The sequence below is a fragment of the Schistosoma haematobium genome, chromosome 2 (genome assembly GCF_000699445.3).
Source record: "Schistosoma haematobium chromosome 2, whole genome shotgun sequence".
Classification (NCBI taxonomy): Eukaryota; Metazoa; Platyhelminthes; class Trematoda; order Strigeidida; family Schistosomatidae; genus Schistosoma; species Schistosoma haematobium.
In genome coordinates, this window is record NC_067197.1 from 24,896,820 (window position 1) to 24,910,771 (window position 13,952).

Genomic DNA, 13,952 nt, shown 5'->3' on the forward strand with positions numbered 1-13,952 from the left:
CTCGTAACTTCCGAAGGGATTCGGCTTTCATCATGAGGCGTCATAATTCTTCTAAATGAAGATCTTCTGACTCCCAGGGCAGAGTTTAGAAGGTTTGAATAATTTTTTCTGGTTAGCGTTTTTTTAGCGAGTTAGTTTTCTACGGGATGGGGACGCTAACCCCATGCCCAACCCTCCTCCTTTATCCGGGCTTGGGACCGGCAGTAGCCCCCGGAGGGACTCCAGGCGGAGTTTCAGGATATAAAGCAACAAACAATTGTCTAAGTGATCCATTATTAATAATTTTTTACAAATTATCTGGCGGTTACAGACGTATATATACCAGGAAGTCAAGTTAGGATGTCTCCTCATTTGCGGATAAATCTTTCGCTTTTTACTAAACATTTCCGTGGGGAGGCACAATACAGTGAGTCTTAACTCATTTTTTCCAACTCCGACTTTGCACGGAGTATAAAATTTTTTCAGGCTGCAAGCCCCTGCTTAAAAGGTGACTCGGACATGCTAGAAAACGTACAGAGGGCAGCTATTCGTGCAATTCCGGAACTTCGGGGCTTATCATATAAAGAGCGGCTTGAAAAACTGGACCTCTTTACTCTGTCCTATCGCAGACTAAGGGGAGATCTAATTTTGATGTACAGAATACTGAGAAATGATTTTGAACCTGACTTATTCTCTCTTTTTCTTCCCACTAGATCGGGACACCTAAGAGGACATAGCAGGCGAGTAGAAAAACCATAAACTAACAAAATACCCTTGGCATACAGGTTTTCACACCGAGTCATCAATACTTGGAACCTGCTGCCTGAAGCAGTGGTGTCCGCACCTTCAATTGATTCTTTCAACAGAAGACTGGACACTCACAGAAGCATACTAGAATAGGAATAACATAGGCCGTAGGCCTTCTGTCCTTACCACACAAATCGGAATCTGAATCTGTAATCTAGCGGGTCACCTAGTGTCGTTCAAATACAAAATACCCGCGGTTACTTCGGCCCGTCAAGGTCGTTGTTGGTTTACACCTAAACTGACTTGTTCATTTGAGTAGCTGGCCTTTCCAGCTGTTTTTTGGTATCTTATCTGTTAAAATATTTGTGAGACTCTCTTGAAACTGTTCCGAGCTTCGTCCCGAAGGAAAGTGTGAAGTTATTTAGTTGCCAAAGGTTTCTAGTCGAAGTACTGTTGACCTGACACTTAACATATCGTGTCTACCAAGGCAATATCTGACACACCATGTAAACGCTATAAAGCTTAATAATTCTCCTCATTTCTAAAGGAGTCATCTAGAGTGTAAGTATCATCCATATGCAGTCCTTATTGAAGATTCTCATGCTGGGGATATGGTTTGCTCGATGTGTGGATTGGTTGTTGCTGATAGGTATGTTTTATCACAATAAACATGGTTTTTGCATCCGCTTCGTGCAGAGTAATTGACGTCGGGTCTGAATGGCGCACGTTTTCTAATGATGCCAATGCCAAAGATATGTGTCGAGTAGGAGCTAGTGAAAACTTCTTGTTAGATGGGGGTGATCTTTCAACTATGATCAGTGGTCCATCACCTTCTGACTCGCGACAACTTGATGAGCATGGGAAGCCAATGTACCGAAACCGTCGCAATATATCTGCGCCTGATAGGGTACTTTTGAGTGCGTTCAGAGAAATCAGTCAAATGGGCGAACATCTAAATCTCCCCAAAAGCATATCAGTAAGTTTCATTCCTAGTCTCACGATAAGTTTTCATTGTATTTTATATGTATATCTGAAACCCATTTGGAACCATTATGTAAGAAAACTATACTGTAGGTCAATACGAAGTCTTGGACATTTGTTTTAAAGCCTTCTAAACATACAACTGTAATGGTGACCTCATTTTTGTATGCCAACTTTTCGCACATTGTTCGAGACATTGTGACTAGTAGTTGTGAAATTTCTGTCGAAATCATCCCTCCTATCGATTGGCAAAATACACCGATTCGATTTCATGCAGTCGTATATCACAGGATTTGTTGTTGCTGATATCTGACGCGTTCATTGGACCGAGCGCGAAAATTTTAACCAAGGAAATGTAGTCGAATCCCATTCTATGGTCTGTCTATCAATTAAGGGAGGAGTATATTGCGCGGCAGTTCGTTCTGCTTTATTTTACTGCTGCGAAACATGGCCATTAAGAGTAGGAGATATTCGTAAGCTACTAATATTTGACCACAGATGCCTTAGAAATATTGCTCGCACCTGCTGGGACCACCGGGTAAGTAATAGTGAGGTTAGACGTAGGGTATTAGGGAAGGATGGTAAATCAGTTGATGAAGTTGTGAATCTTCATCGACTGTGATGGTTGGCACACATGTTACGTATGCGTGAAGACCGATTACCACGACGTGCAATGGTGACTAGTGTTGGGGATGGTTGGAAGAAAGTTAGGGACGGCCAAACCAGAACGCGACATCAGTCCCTGAAGTCACTAACTTCTGGTCTGAGCCATGTTGGTAGATGCAGACTACTTGGTTGGGGTCCGCGTGACTATTGTAACCCATGGTTGGAGACTGCGTGACATGGCTCAGAATCGTTCACAATGGCGTATGCGTATACACTCTTTGTCTTCCTTTAAACTATGAGATTAAAATCGCTTCATATATTTCTTCGAACTGATTCTTTCTACATGTACTATGCCCTTATATACAATCTTTCTTTTATATATTATCACCATTGACTTAACTACTCCTATGAATTTGGTGTTCATCTTGTTGTGCTAATAAGGTATGGCAGCTTCGGCCGATGGAAATATGTGCCTGGTCTTACGTTGTAGCTGACTGTCTGACTGTGATTAAAATGTATGCTTTTAACGTGTCATTAGACCCTACAGTAGGTCCGATCCACTTAATAGTTCAGTTCGTGGAGTTTTATTCGTTAGACACGCACTTGCAAAAACACCTATGTACAGGATAAAAACTGCCTTACTTGTAGAGAAAATATACATGTAACAAATAAATTTTACATGCTCACGTTGTTTAGCATAACCATCCTTCATGTTGTGTTAATGATGTACAATGTATCTGTAAATGCCATTTGTGGCGTCAGATAGCTGTTTTCACTTGGATAAACTGGCTCATCATGGATACATAGTATTTGAAATCTAGAAAACCAGCTTTACTTTTTAAAGCCAGTGAATTAACAGACATGCCTATAAGTGTTGTCAGTGATTTTCTAACAACTAAATGTTAACTTACGTCAGTTATCTTGAGCGAAAAAACCAAAAAACATTACCCACCAATTTGTTTGATTAACATCTGGGTATCTTGTACAGTTAAAGGAAACTACTTATCTTGGAAGTTTCATCACCCCCATTGGATTTGTGACTGAATAAATCTCAGTACGGATTCTAAAAGCTCAGTTGTCTTTTACATCATTTATATGTGGGAGATATCCGCCTACCAATCCTCTTTTACTTAATGACTAAGACATGTCCTCTAAAATTAGAATGCATTCGTAGGTTGCTAGCATTTGACCACGAATACCTTCAAAGTATTGCTCCCATGCAGTGGAATGACTGAGCAAGCAACTCTGTAGTCAGATATAGGGTGCTGGGTGAATATTGCTAGTTAGTCGATGATGTCAACATTCATCATCTTGGAAAGTCAAGACATGTGTTACACATAACCAGTCATTACCTTCCATCTCATTATGCTTATGTGCTGTGACGATTTCGGATGGTATAAAATTTTGTCAAGTTTTATGTTGGTCATAACTTGCTGACAGGGTAAAATTTTTGGTGATAAACTGCAGTTATTGTGGTGCTGTAAGTATTTAAATTATTATGAAAAAACAGGCCGCTAAACCTTATTGGTGACTAAATAAGTTATCGTAATGTCATGCCACTAATCGTATCAGTCACGGGATGCTAATAATAGGGTTAATCCTGACTATATCCCTCACCTTCCTCTAATTTGGCTCTTCCTACTGGCCGTCCGTATGAATCAGTCAGAACCAATATACATGTTTACCTAAATAAGCTTAAAAGAATTAGCATACAAAAGTACCCGTGCTTAATCTCAAGATTATATTTCCAAGTGGATGTTAAAATATCTAAATTGAGAATTACTATAGTTTACTTCGAACCATCACCTTTGTGTTCACTTTTTATTTATAAACCGATAAATATGTCAGTAAAACCCAAGGAACAGTGATCAAGCAACCTATTCTGAATAACTCGAATATTGTAGTCGAAAATAATTTTATCAGAATGGTGTGGATTCCTGATAATTCCATTTTATTAAAAGATAAGTCTCTGTTACTCATTAAAGAAGAATCAATTTTCCCTAACTACTTCTAAAAATCTTCGATGTAGGCTGTAAGTGGAAATTTCCTACGAGAGGCTAGATATATGTATATCAAAAGAAAACCGGATGAGGGTATTCCAGAATTGCCTTGGTCACTAATTTGAATCAAAATATTATTTTCAGCTTGCAGTGTCAAAAACAAGTATTGTAATAAGAAAATAGCTAATCAAACAGCGACAACATTATGTTAAGAATGTTATGGTGTTTGAAATAGTAATTGAATTTAAACAACTTAGAGTTTTTCAAAATCAATGTTCATATGTTAATGTAATCTCATCTTAATAACTCAGTTTTAAACAAGCTTTCTCTAATTGTGTTAGAAATAGTCCAAGTTGCTTTTTCCCTACATATCGTCTTCCTTTTTGAAATATTGTAGGACCATGCTAACTTGCTGTTCAAACAAGTCCATGAGACTAAAAATCTTCGAGGTCGCAGTAATGATGCTGTCTCAACTGCTTGTCTCTACATGGCCTGTCGTCAAGAGGGTGTCCCTCGGACTTTCAAAGGTGACAGTGTAATAAGTTTTTAGCCGGATATTTATTTTTTGGTATAAGACTTAATCTCACTTAATATTAAGCACACACAACATAAAGATGTAGTGAAAGGATCTCAGTACATTTTCTTACTAGTTGTTTATGCTTAATCAATATCTCACATGAAATATGTTAGATAATATCACACATTGTATATTAATAAGTAGATGAGAAGCATTAGCGTTGCTTTTAATCTTTATATTAGCGACATATGTTAAAGTTTATTTAAATTTCCAAAAGGTTAACTAACTTATATAAAACTATAGATTCAAATATAAAGCTCTTTTTGTATTACTAAATTATCAAGCATATCAACCATTTATATTTATCTACAGACGTTTTCGGAGGCTGTTTGTTCTCATGCATGGGGACGTTTTCTTTTATGATCAACATAAACTATATGTTACTGGGTTAGAAACGCTCATATATATTTTTATTCTTAGTCTTTCTGGTGATTATCAATGAACACAAAACCATAGCTTAAAACTATCGGTTGCTATCAATCATCACGGAGTTATCAAAATTTTCCGCAATGGTGCAGGTTCATTCACTTTTTTCCCCTCGGATCCTAAGTTACTTAATCATCTTAAGAAAGATTTATTCTACGAATCCATTTCTTATCGAATTATATCTTTTATACCTAATGTTATCGATAATACTGTTACTACTTATACTACACTGTTATCTCGCTGTGCTGATGTGGTGTGGTAACTTGAACCCACCCATGTATGTACCAGGTTCCGTGTTATGTAAGACTGACTGACTGATTATCATTTTTCTTAATAAAAATTGCAATGCATTTCGTAATATCTCGCGACTTACTGTTAATTGCTTCTTCGGACAATAAAAAATTTTCCAACCCAGTATAAACGTACGTAGCATGACAAACAAGTTAAATTAAATATCTACTAAATACAAGGATATCTAGTCAAGATAATGTTATGTCATCCACGTCTTGAATACTTCTGTGTAATATGTTTTCTTGTGCATGTTTGTATGAGTGTGAATAATGTAATGATCGTACTGTAAAGGAATTAGTTTTCTAATTTGAGAATAAGAGTTAAAATGTACTCTCAATTTTTCAGATTCTAGTACCATTGAATTGTACCGTTTTAGTTACATAAGTCAAAGCATGATAAAAGTTAATTCTTCTAAAAATGAAGTAAACAAATGTGTATAGGATTACTCAACGCTAGGTGGCTTACTCTTATTAATGCTTGTTTCGTACTAGAACCATCTTTATAAATAAAAACAAGTAGATGACACAATATACAACACAATAAATATTTATTTACGATGTACCAAATTTTGCATACTTTTTCTCATAACATTACAAAGAGATTCACGATACAGATTTTAACTGAACAGTTTTAAAAAAAATTGGAAATCCCAGCATTTCTACACTTCATTTGATACTCCATTTCACAACTACTCATTATCATATGTATTCGATCATAGTTGTCTGTGAAGAATTTCTCACATCCTTTTGGAACACTTTATTAGTAGTACCCGGGTTCAACCGTGTGTAATCGGGCCTAATGACGATAATTTAATTAGTGTCATCTTGAAACACCGAGCTCGTTGACTCGGTCATTTTTTACGAATACCCAGTGATCATACAACTCAGTTGCTTGAGGCGTTATCATATATAACATAAGATCGAAATTAAATGAAGTCCTTTTGTAGTTTTTTATTACATTGTCAAAAATGTTTAGGTGATCTTCCTTAACTGAGAAATGTCTTTTTGTCTACATTTTTAACTGAACTGTATCTCTTATTAATTATTACTTTCCATTTACTTCGTTTATTCCATTACCTTTCTCTTCCTTCACAATGTTATCACTCCCTTTGTGCGGTGCTTTCCTTTTGGTGCCCTATTGTATTAGAACTCGTATACTGGTACTAAATAAATTGATTTCCAATGCATCAGTGTTATCCTACTGAGATGAGTATAAAGTTATATACTTTAGTTTTGGAAGTAGAATTTGGAATAGAGCAGTTAATTAAAAAAAAATTAGACGAATTAGTTGGGTCTACGTGATCTTAAAATATTAGAGATTAATTATTTCAGTTTTCCATTTTTATTATGTTGATTTTGAAATCATAGTTTACTGATGTGTGAATTCGAACTTTCATTTGTTATTATTTTATCGACATCGATTGCTACTTATATTTTAAAAACGAAGAACCGTTACAGTTCCGAGGAAGCGAAGTAAAATACACCAAATCTGATACAAGTAGAAATTTATTCATCTCAAAACACAATGAATAATCTAATTAAAAATGTATTCATCTGTATATCGATTTGTACACATATTTAATCATTATTTAGTGAAAAGTTAGGTATATGAATTGATAACAAAATCGCACATACTTCATGTCATGTTAAACATAGTTTATACAAGAATATTGTGTCTTGAATATAAACATCAAACTGAAGTAAATCACTGTTATATTGAATAATCATCATTTAGAATTAAAAGTGTAAGTAATGTAAAATAAGAATCACAATGAATTAGGAATGTAATTTTGCATTTTTATCCTGTCATATCAATTATTATGACTAGTTTATGAATAAAAAATGTTTCATATTTTTCTGTCTTTTTCAGAAGTATGCGCTGTGTCACGAGTATCAAAGAAAGAAATAGGAAAAGTTTTTAAAAAGATTCTAAAAATACTTGAGACAAATGTACAATCGGTTACAGTTGAAGACTTCATGTCTAGATTCTGTGGTAATCTCAATTTGAACATTACTGTTCAAAGAGTTGCAAATGTGGTTGCTAGAAGAGCTCTTAACTTAAATTTAGTTGCTGGTCGTAGCCCAGTTTCGGTGGCAGCCGCAGCCATTTACATGGCAGCTTATGCATTAGGTTGTCGTAAAGAAAAACGAGGTAACTATCATTGTTTTCTTCATTTACTGATAGTAAAGTTTTTCAGAATTGTCAGATTTTGTGTAAATTATATTTGAAATAATTTCACCGATTGAAATTTAAATAATTTCAACGTTTCGTTTATCAAACTTGTCTGAACTTCTTTAAGGTAATAATCAAGAGGTATTCAACCATTAGTAACAAGTATTTGGACCATATCTCTATCCAATCTGTTTGTTTCATATGCACAGTTATGCTGATAGAAATTAATTTAAATATTTCATCATTACAATTATGTATTTGATGATTCTCATTTTACATATACATCGATGTTTTGAAAACATTTTCAATTTGCACATTTATTCTTCTAATAAACAAAAAAGCAAATTAAAATCTTCTATCAACTATTAATAACATGAAATTACATATATACAGCCATACATAAAATCACTCATTCATTTAATTTCAAATTATGAATTTTTCACATGATTCACATGTTACTGACTCATATTTATTATCCTAGTTACTAAAGTCAACATCTGAATATGATTGTATGAGTATTTAGTGTAGATTTAATTGTTGAACATCAAATATTCTTTGATAATTTTGATCTTGACTATTACACTGAAGAAGTTCAGATAAGTTTGTTGGACGAAACTTTGGAATTATTTAAATTTCAATCACTAAGATTATTTCAAACATAATTTTCATAAATAACATCTGTATAATTGGTGACCGATTCCTGTCAAACTATTGGCTCAAATATTGACGAATATTCGTATATTAAGTTAGTGTTTTTAGATTTTAAAAAGAATTTAGAATTCTGTGTATCTATATAGAGTTGAATTAACACAGTTTCTTTTCACAGACAAACCATAGCATATGTTATTTTGAAAAGAGCAAGAACAAACATTCTAGCAGAATAACATGAATTCATTTTTATCTCGTTAGTTCTCGTCAGCTGCTTACAACCTGTGGTATTTAAAATCATAATTAATGGGTTTAAATTACTTACATAAAAGAGTTTGATTGGAAGTCATATTAAAGACATATTCATATAGTATAGCAAGGGTGTAAATAAATTTAATAGACTGAATATTGTAAATATATACCTTATGTGATGAAAGAACATTGTGACAACAGTTCAAACGGTTAGAAACAAACAAACCTTGATAGGAATAAAATGAGTAGAGTTCAGTTGATAAAATAAGATAGTTGGAATAAAACTCAATGGTGTAATAAATGCAAGAAAGAGTTTAAAGAAAAAGAAAAAAATTATTAAGATATAACGAAGGAATATTAATCACCAAGGCAAGGAAAGATTAATAACCATCTCCTTTTGAACACATAAATCAGGCTTTTGGCGCCTGATAGCAACTGCTTCAGCAAACTTCAGAAGACTGGAGTTTGGCTGCTTACTAATCACCTTGAATGATTGTAGGGTATCGACCTGATGTCCTGTATCAAGATGTTTGGTGATTGCACTATTTAGAGTCTTTCTTTCTCTTGTTCTGAGGCTTTTCGGAACATGTTCAAAAAATCTGAGATATGCCCTCCTTTCTGTTCGGCCAATGTAGCTGCTTTGACAGGTACACGTAAATTTATAAATATAATTGGCGGTAACATGAAAAGGATGCTTATCGACTTTTGATTGAGTTATTGAGCATGTTGTTTTATACAGAATTTGAAGTTTGGTCGCCGGATAAGTTCTGGCTAGCGCAGTACTCAGTCTCCTGTTGATTGTGTTTGCAACCTCGTCACCTTTGAAGTTAAGACTTATCGTTATTGGTTTTTTATTGACAGTAATTACTTCAGTATTGTTTTCTTTACGCTTCTTATACTTGTCAATAAACTTTTGTGGGTAAAAGTTGTCTCGCAGGCATTTTTCCACTTGATGTTGCTATAAAACGTAGGAGAGACGAGACAGTCCAACGTTCGATTTATCGAAAAAGTACTTGGAATGGCATTTACCTGAATTTCAATAGCTTTTGTCCACTCAGTTACAAGAAGGCATTAGTTAAAACACTATTTTATATGGCAGAAAAGATATGTACCACTGACAAACTCGAAGAAGAATTGATGAAAGTGTTATGTTATGTAAAATAATCGGAGTGATAGAAATCTTCTACGTTATATGATAACGTCTTAGTGACTTACTAAACTTGGTAAAAATATTTCAGGTATAAATAATCAATACATTCTGAAATCATTAATTCGATAACCGTTTCGGTTTTTGATTAATCGTTTTGTCTTAAACAGTTCAATTTTTACCAGCAGCGTTCACAAAAATATGTTTATAGATTTACATCAGAAGGGATACGAATTGGCTGGTACGCTACAAATGCGATCAGTAGTAAATGTTATTCAATTAAGTGAAGATAGCAAACATAATTATCAGGTTAAAATAGTGGCAGCTGACTACTGCTGTATATTCAGTAAGGTCCATTAGAACAGAGGGCAGGGATTAGAAGTTATAATCCTGGATACTACTCCAAACTACAGCAGTCTATTTTCTTTACCTTTGTGGAACAGTTATTTGTATCTGATAACCATTATTACCACTCAGACACCATGTGAACTGATTTTTTTCGTAATGGTCATTACTCATTGGTTGGTCGTTTCGTTCGATAATTGATACATAACTAAAGGTGGCTAATGCACCAATTATAGGTAATTCGTACTCGGCTCTGAGCCGCACTTTCTATGTGTTTGTAGGAAGACTGCAAATGAACTAGGTGTACGATATTTTAAAACATTCTTTGTACTTCAGTTTGCTTGTGGTTATGGTTCAGCTTATGTATGTAAATTTTAAAAACGTAACTGTATCTAACAATATTGCCGTAGTACGTACGTTGTCATGATGAACTTCCTATTTGATTACTCCATCTAGTTTGTGCTAACAAAATATTAGTCATTTACGCCTAAATTATGTTATTAGCTAATGTAAGCTTATAGGTTTTGCATTGGACTACATGAATTGTCCTAACTTAATAGTGTAAACTGCTTAGGGCCGTATTGATAGCGTAAATAGCTGAGCTTTGATTGCCAACCAAGGTCTATAAAATGTCTTGTACTAGGTACACATATGGTGGTTCTCATTTGTAAACGAATAAATATTAACTAAAATCTAGTGCTTGGAATCCAACTACCACTTAACTTTGGCCTTTTTGCTTAGCATTGTAACGAATAATCGTTCAGTACATTAAAAAAAGCAATTACCAGTTAAGATAGCTTAGGCTTGGAAAAAGGCGACAAAATGACACAAATATTGACCACTTTATGCTATCGAAGATACTTTCAGGTTGCAGCGTAGATAAAAATCCTCAAAACATGTACCTAAACGTTATATTACATCCAATTATTATCTGTTAATAAACAATGTGATAATTTCCTTTGTAGAAATTGGTGATGTGGCGGGATGCGCTGAGGCTACTATCACATGTACTTATCGTGCAATGCACTCAAGAGCCAGTGAACTATTTCCTGAAGATGTTAGACTTGCCATAAGACCAGATGAATTACCACTGTGATTTCATTTATTTTTCTTGTATACAAAAAGTTCATTTTCTTTCAAAGTTGATCAGTTTCTGTACAAAGTTATGATACCGTAAATGCAAAATACCAAAGTCAGTCATTGATTATTTGAGAGTTGGAATATTGTGTGTAACAGATGGTATATTTATCATAAGTACTGTTTTGATTGAGAAGGGTTCCTATATCAGGTTCGGAAGTTGTGGTTTAGAGTAAAATGTTACTAGGGATTGTGTCAACCATTGTGATCTGTATCTTCGCGAGAGAGATGTTAGCTTTTACAATAAGGATGCATGCTAGTTTGGTGATCATACTTAACAGTTTAACAGAGATTGTACCGAATTGATTAGTTTGTTACCTCATTAACTCCAGCATTAGAACAATATGATCCAATTCTGATTGTTGTTTTATATATATTCCGTAAAATACAACTTGTCTTTACTGATAACTACCGAGTGAAGGTAAACCGTAGTATATAAGTCCAAATGTGAATTTTTTCAAATGAAGTCCTAGCGGGATTTTTAGTGACTTAGCTTGATTGTCACACAACAAACTTGAGATAGAATCCGGTAGGTAACGCAATAAAACGTTACCCATACTGTTAAGTCCGAGTGAAATTAAATTCACTACATAGGATACCTTTTGGTTTACTGGTGATGGCCAAATTGACATAAATCTTATTAGGGAAGTGCAATATACTGAAGTTGTTCACAGGCTTGAAGGCAAACAAAATATAACCTAACAAGTAAGATATTTCGAAGATTTAACATGTGGATTAGGGAATTCCTAGATCTAACCAGTACGTACTCCAATAATCACGACTGGGTCATAACAGTGTGCGCACTTGAATGTATTGCATTAGATTTTGAATAACGCGACAGGATGTTTACGAAACAAATGTCTTATACGAACACTAAAATAAGCTTAACTGGAAATATATTAACTCGACTGAATCAACAAGTCAGTGATTGTATGGCCTACCGAAAATTCGCAAAGAATGATGTTAGTCTAGCGATTAAAATGAATTATCGTTTACGAACAATTTTATCTAAAACCTGTAACAATCAAATCACTACTTAGCCAAACGGACAGTATGCTTATGAAATGGTCTTTACTAATGTAAGTCATCGTCGACAACATAATCTGCGTTACATAAAACCTATTCCTAACCAATAAGAGTTGACAAACTGATATATCCTACTGTCCAGAACCATATACTTTAACACAACCCGGTGAATGAGACTCAACGATCTCGAACATGTCCGTGATGGTCCGTAAATTTAGTAAGCCGATATTTTTGTACAAACCGAGTGTGAACAAGTTTCGCCCCTCATAGTTTATTATAGTGACATGAACAAAGAATAATATTTATTTCAACACCAGGACATGCCTAAGCTCTTTTTCGAAAATTACTAAGATAATTGTTCGTAACGAACCTTTATAAATTTGAAAAGAACACAGCTTATACGAGAAATAAAACAACTGTATTTTGAATGACCAAAAACTGCGAGACGGACAAAGAATGAGGATACAGCAGTCCTTGTTGAATGTGAAGATCGCAGCATAATAGTTAAAGATAAACGGTCTCATAGCAATCGCTTAAACTTTTCAAAGGATAATAATATAGTTATTTCTTACACAGGAGGACAATAAACAACAGAATGAATAAAACAGCACAATAATGAACTTGGAAACATGAGTACATACACTAAATAATTAGAAATCCAAAATAAAATAAGTCCATACAACCAAAACCCAGTCTTATTTTACTATGTGACTTGTATCTTCATTAATGAGAAGTATTTTTTTTAAAACTTTCTTTTTATAAAACAATTGAAAAGTAAGGAATAAAGTGAAGAAAGGGAAAAAAAATACTTAAATACATATTTCTTTTATTGATTACATTTTAAAACATCTTGTCTGTTCAACTCATCAAAACTGCATCTCAACATACTTGCACACATGCTATGCCCATAGAATGCTGTGCAACACACACAAGGATTCGTTGGATATCGAACAATCCATAACTTCTCCCATTTCAAATTGTCTCATTTTTTGAAACAGATGACCATAATTAACGAATCTTTCTAACAGGATACGCTTATTAATTGGCACATCGTTTTTGACTGTCAAGAAAACAAAGAGTGAATGAAGACAAATATTTAACATCAATGAAATAAACTTTAAGCGGCATGGGAACTAATTTGTATATATGACCGTTGATTTTTACGTGGATTACTGAGCTAATTTATACTACCAATCTTATACAAGAGATTGAGTTAATTTTGAGCAAAATAAAATGAACTCATATTATTCTGGTCATAAAATGTTGTCTTTAATCTTTTTAATTTAAAATATTGCTGGAGTAAACTGAAAGTTTTCTTATTTAATCGTTTAGAGACACATCTCTCCATCTGGAGTCACATTCACAACCGCGTTTGATTAACAAACAAACATCAATAGATGATAATATCCTAAAAGCAAGAAACCTTTCTTTTAAAGTTAGCTATAAAACAGAGTTTTCAAAATACCTTAATTTTCAGAAACTTAAAACACTGACATACTTGTATGCTAAGGATGCCTCAAATTATCTGTCTATTACTCTTACTAATACATAGTAATTTTAATGAACAAGTACTTCTCGTTAACATTTCGAAATCATATTTCACCAAATTTGCTAATAC

The 13,952-nt window shown here is 34.0% G+C and overlaps 2 protein-coding genes across 3 annotated transcripts in view; one reads left to right on the top strand and one right to left on the bottom strand.

The window, feature by feature from the left end:
• Positions 1-933: 933 nt before the first annotated feature.
• On the top strand, positions 934-11,666 carry GTF2B_1 (Transcription initiation factor IIB). 2 transcript variants are annotated; one of them, XM_051214710.1, is made up of 6 exons: positions 934-1,232; positions 1,274-1,375; positions 1,423-1,702; positions 4,711-4,840; positions 7,477-7,758; positions 11,137-11,666. In XM_051214710.1, coding segments are annotated over exons 1-6 (927 nt in total). In that variant the 5' UTR covers positions 934-1,230; the 3' UTR covers positions 11,268-11,666. The 2 variants fall into 2 exon arrangements, with proteins under 2 accessions (XP_051067895.1, XP_051067896.1); XM_051214711.1 differs by having other exon boundaries at positions 973-1,232; positions 1,274-1,702.
• Positions 11,667-12,734: 1,068 nt separating this feature from the next.
• UPF2 (Regulator of nonsense transcripts upf2) overlaps positions 12,735-13,952 on the bottom strand; it is a 30,042-nt gene continuing 28,824 nt past the window's right edge. The window contains exon 23 of the mRNA XM_051219194.1: positions 12,735-13,394. Coding sequence (XP_051067897.1) covers positions 13,373-13,394 — 22 coding nt within the window. The 3' untranslated portion in view covers positions 12,735-13,372. The remainder of the gene's footprint in view (positions 13,395-13,952) is intronic.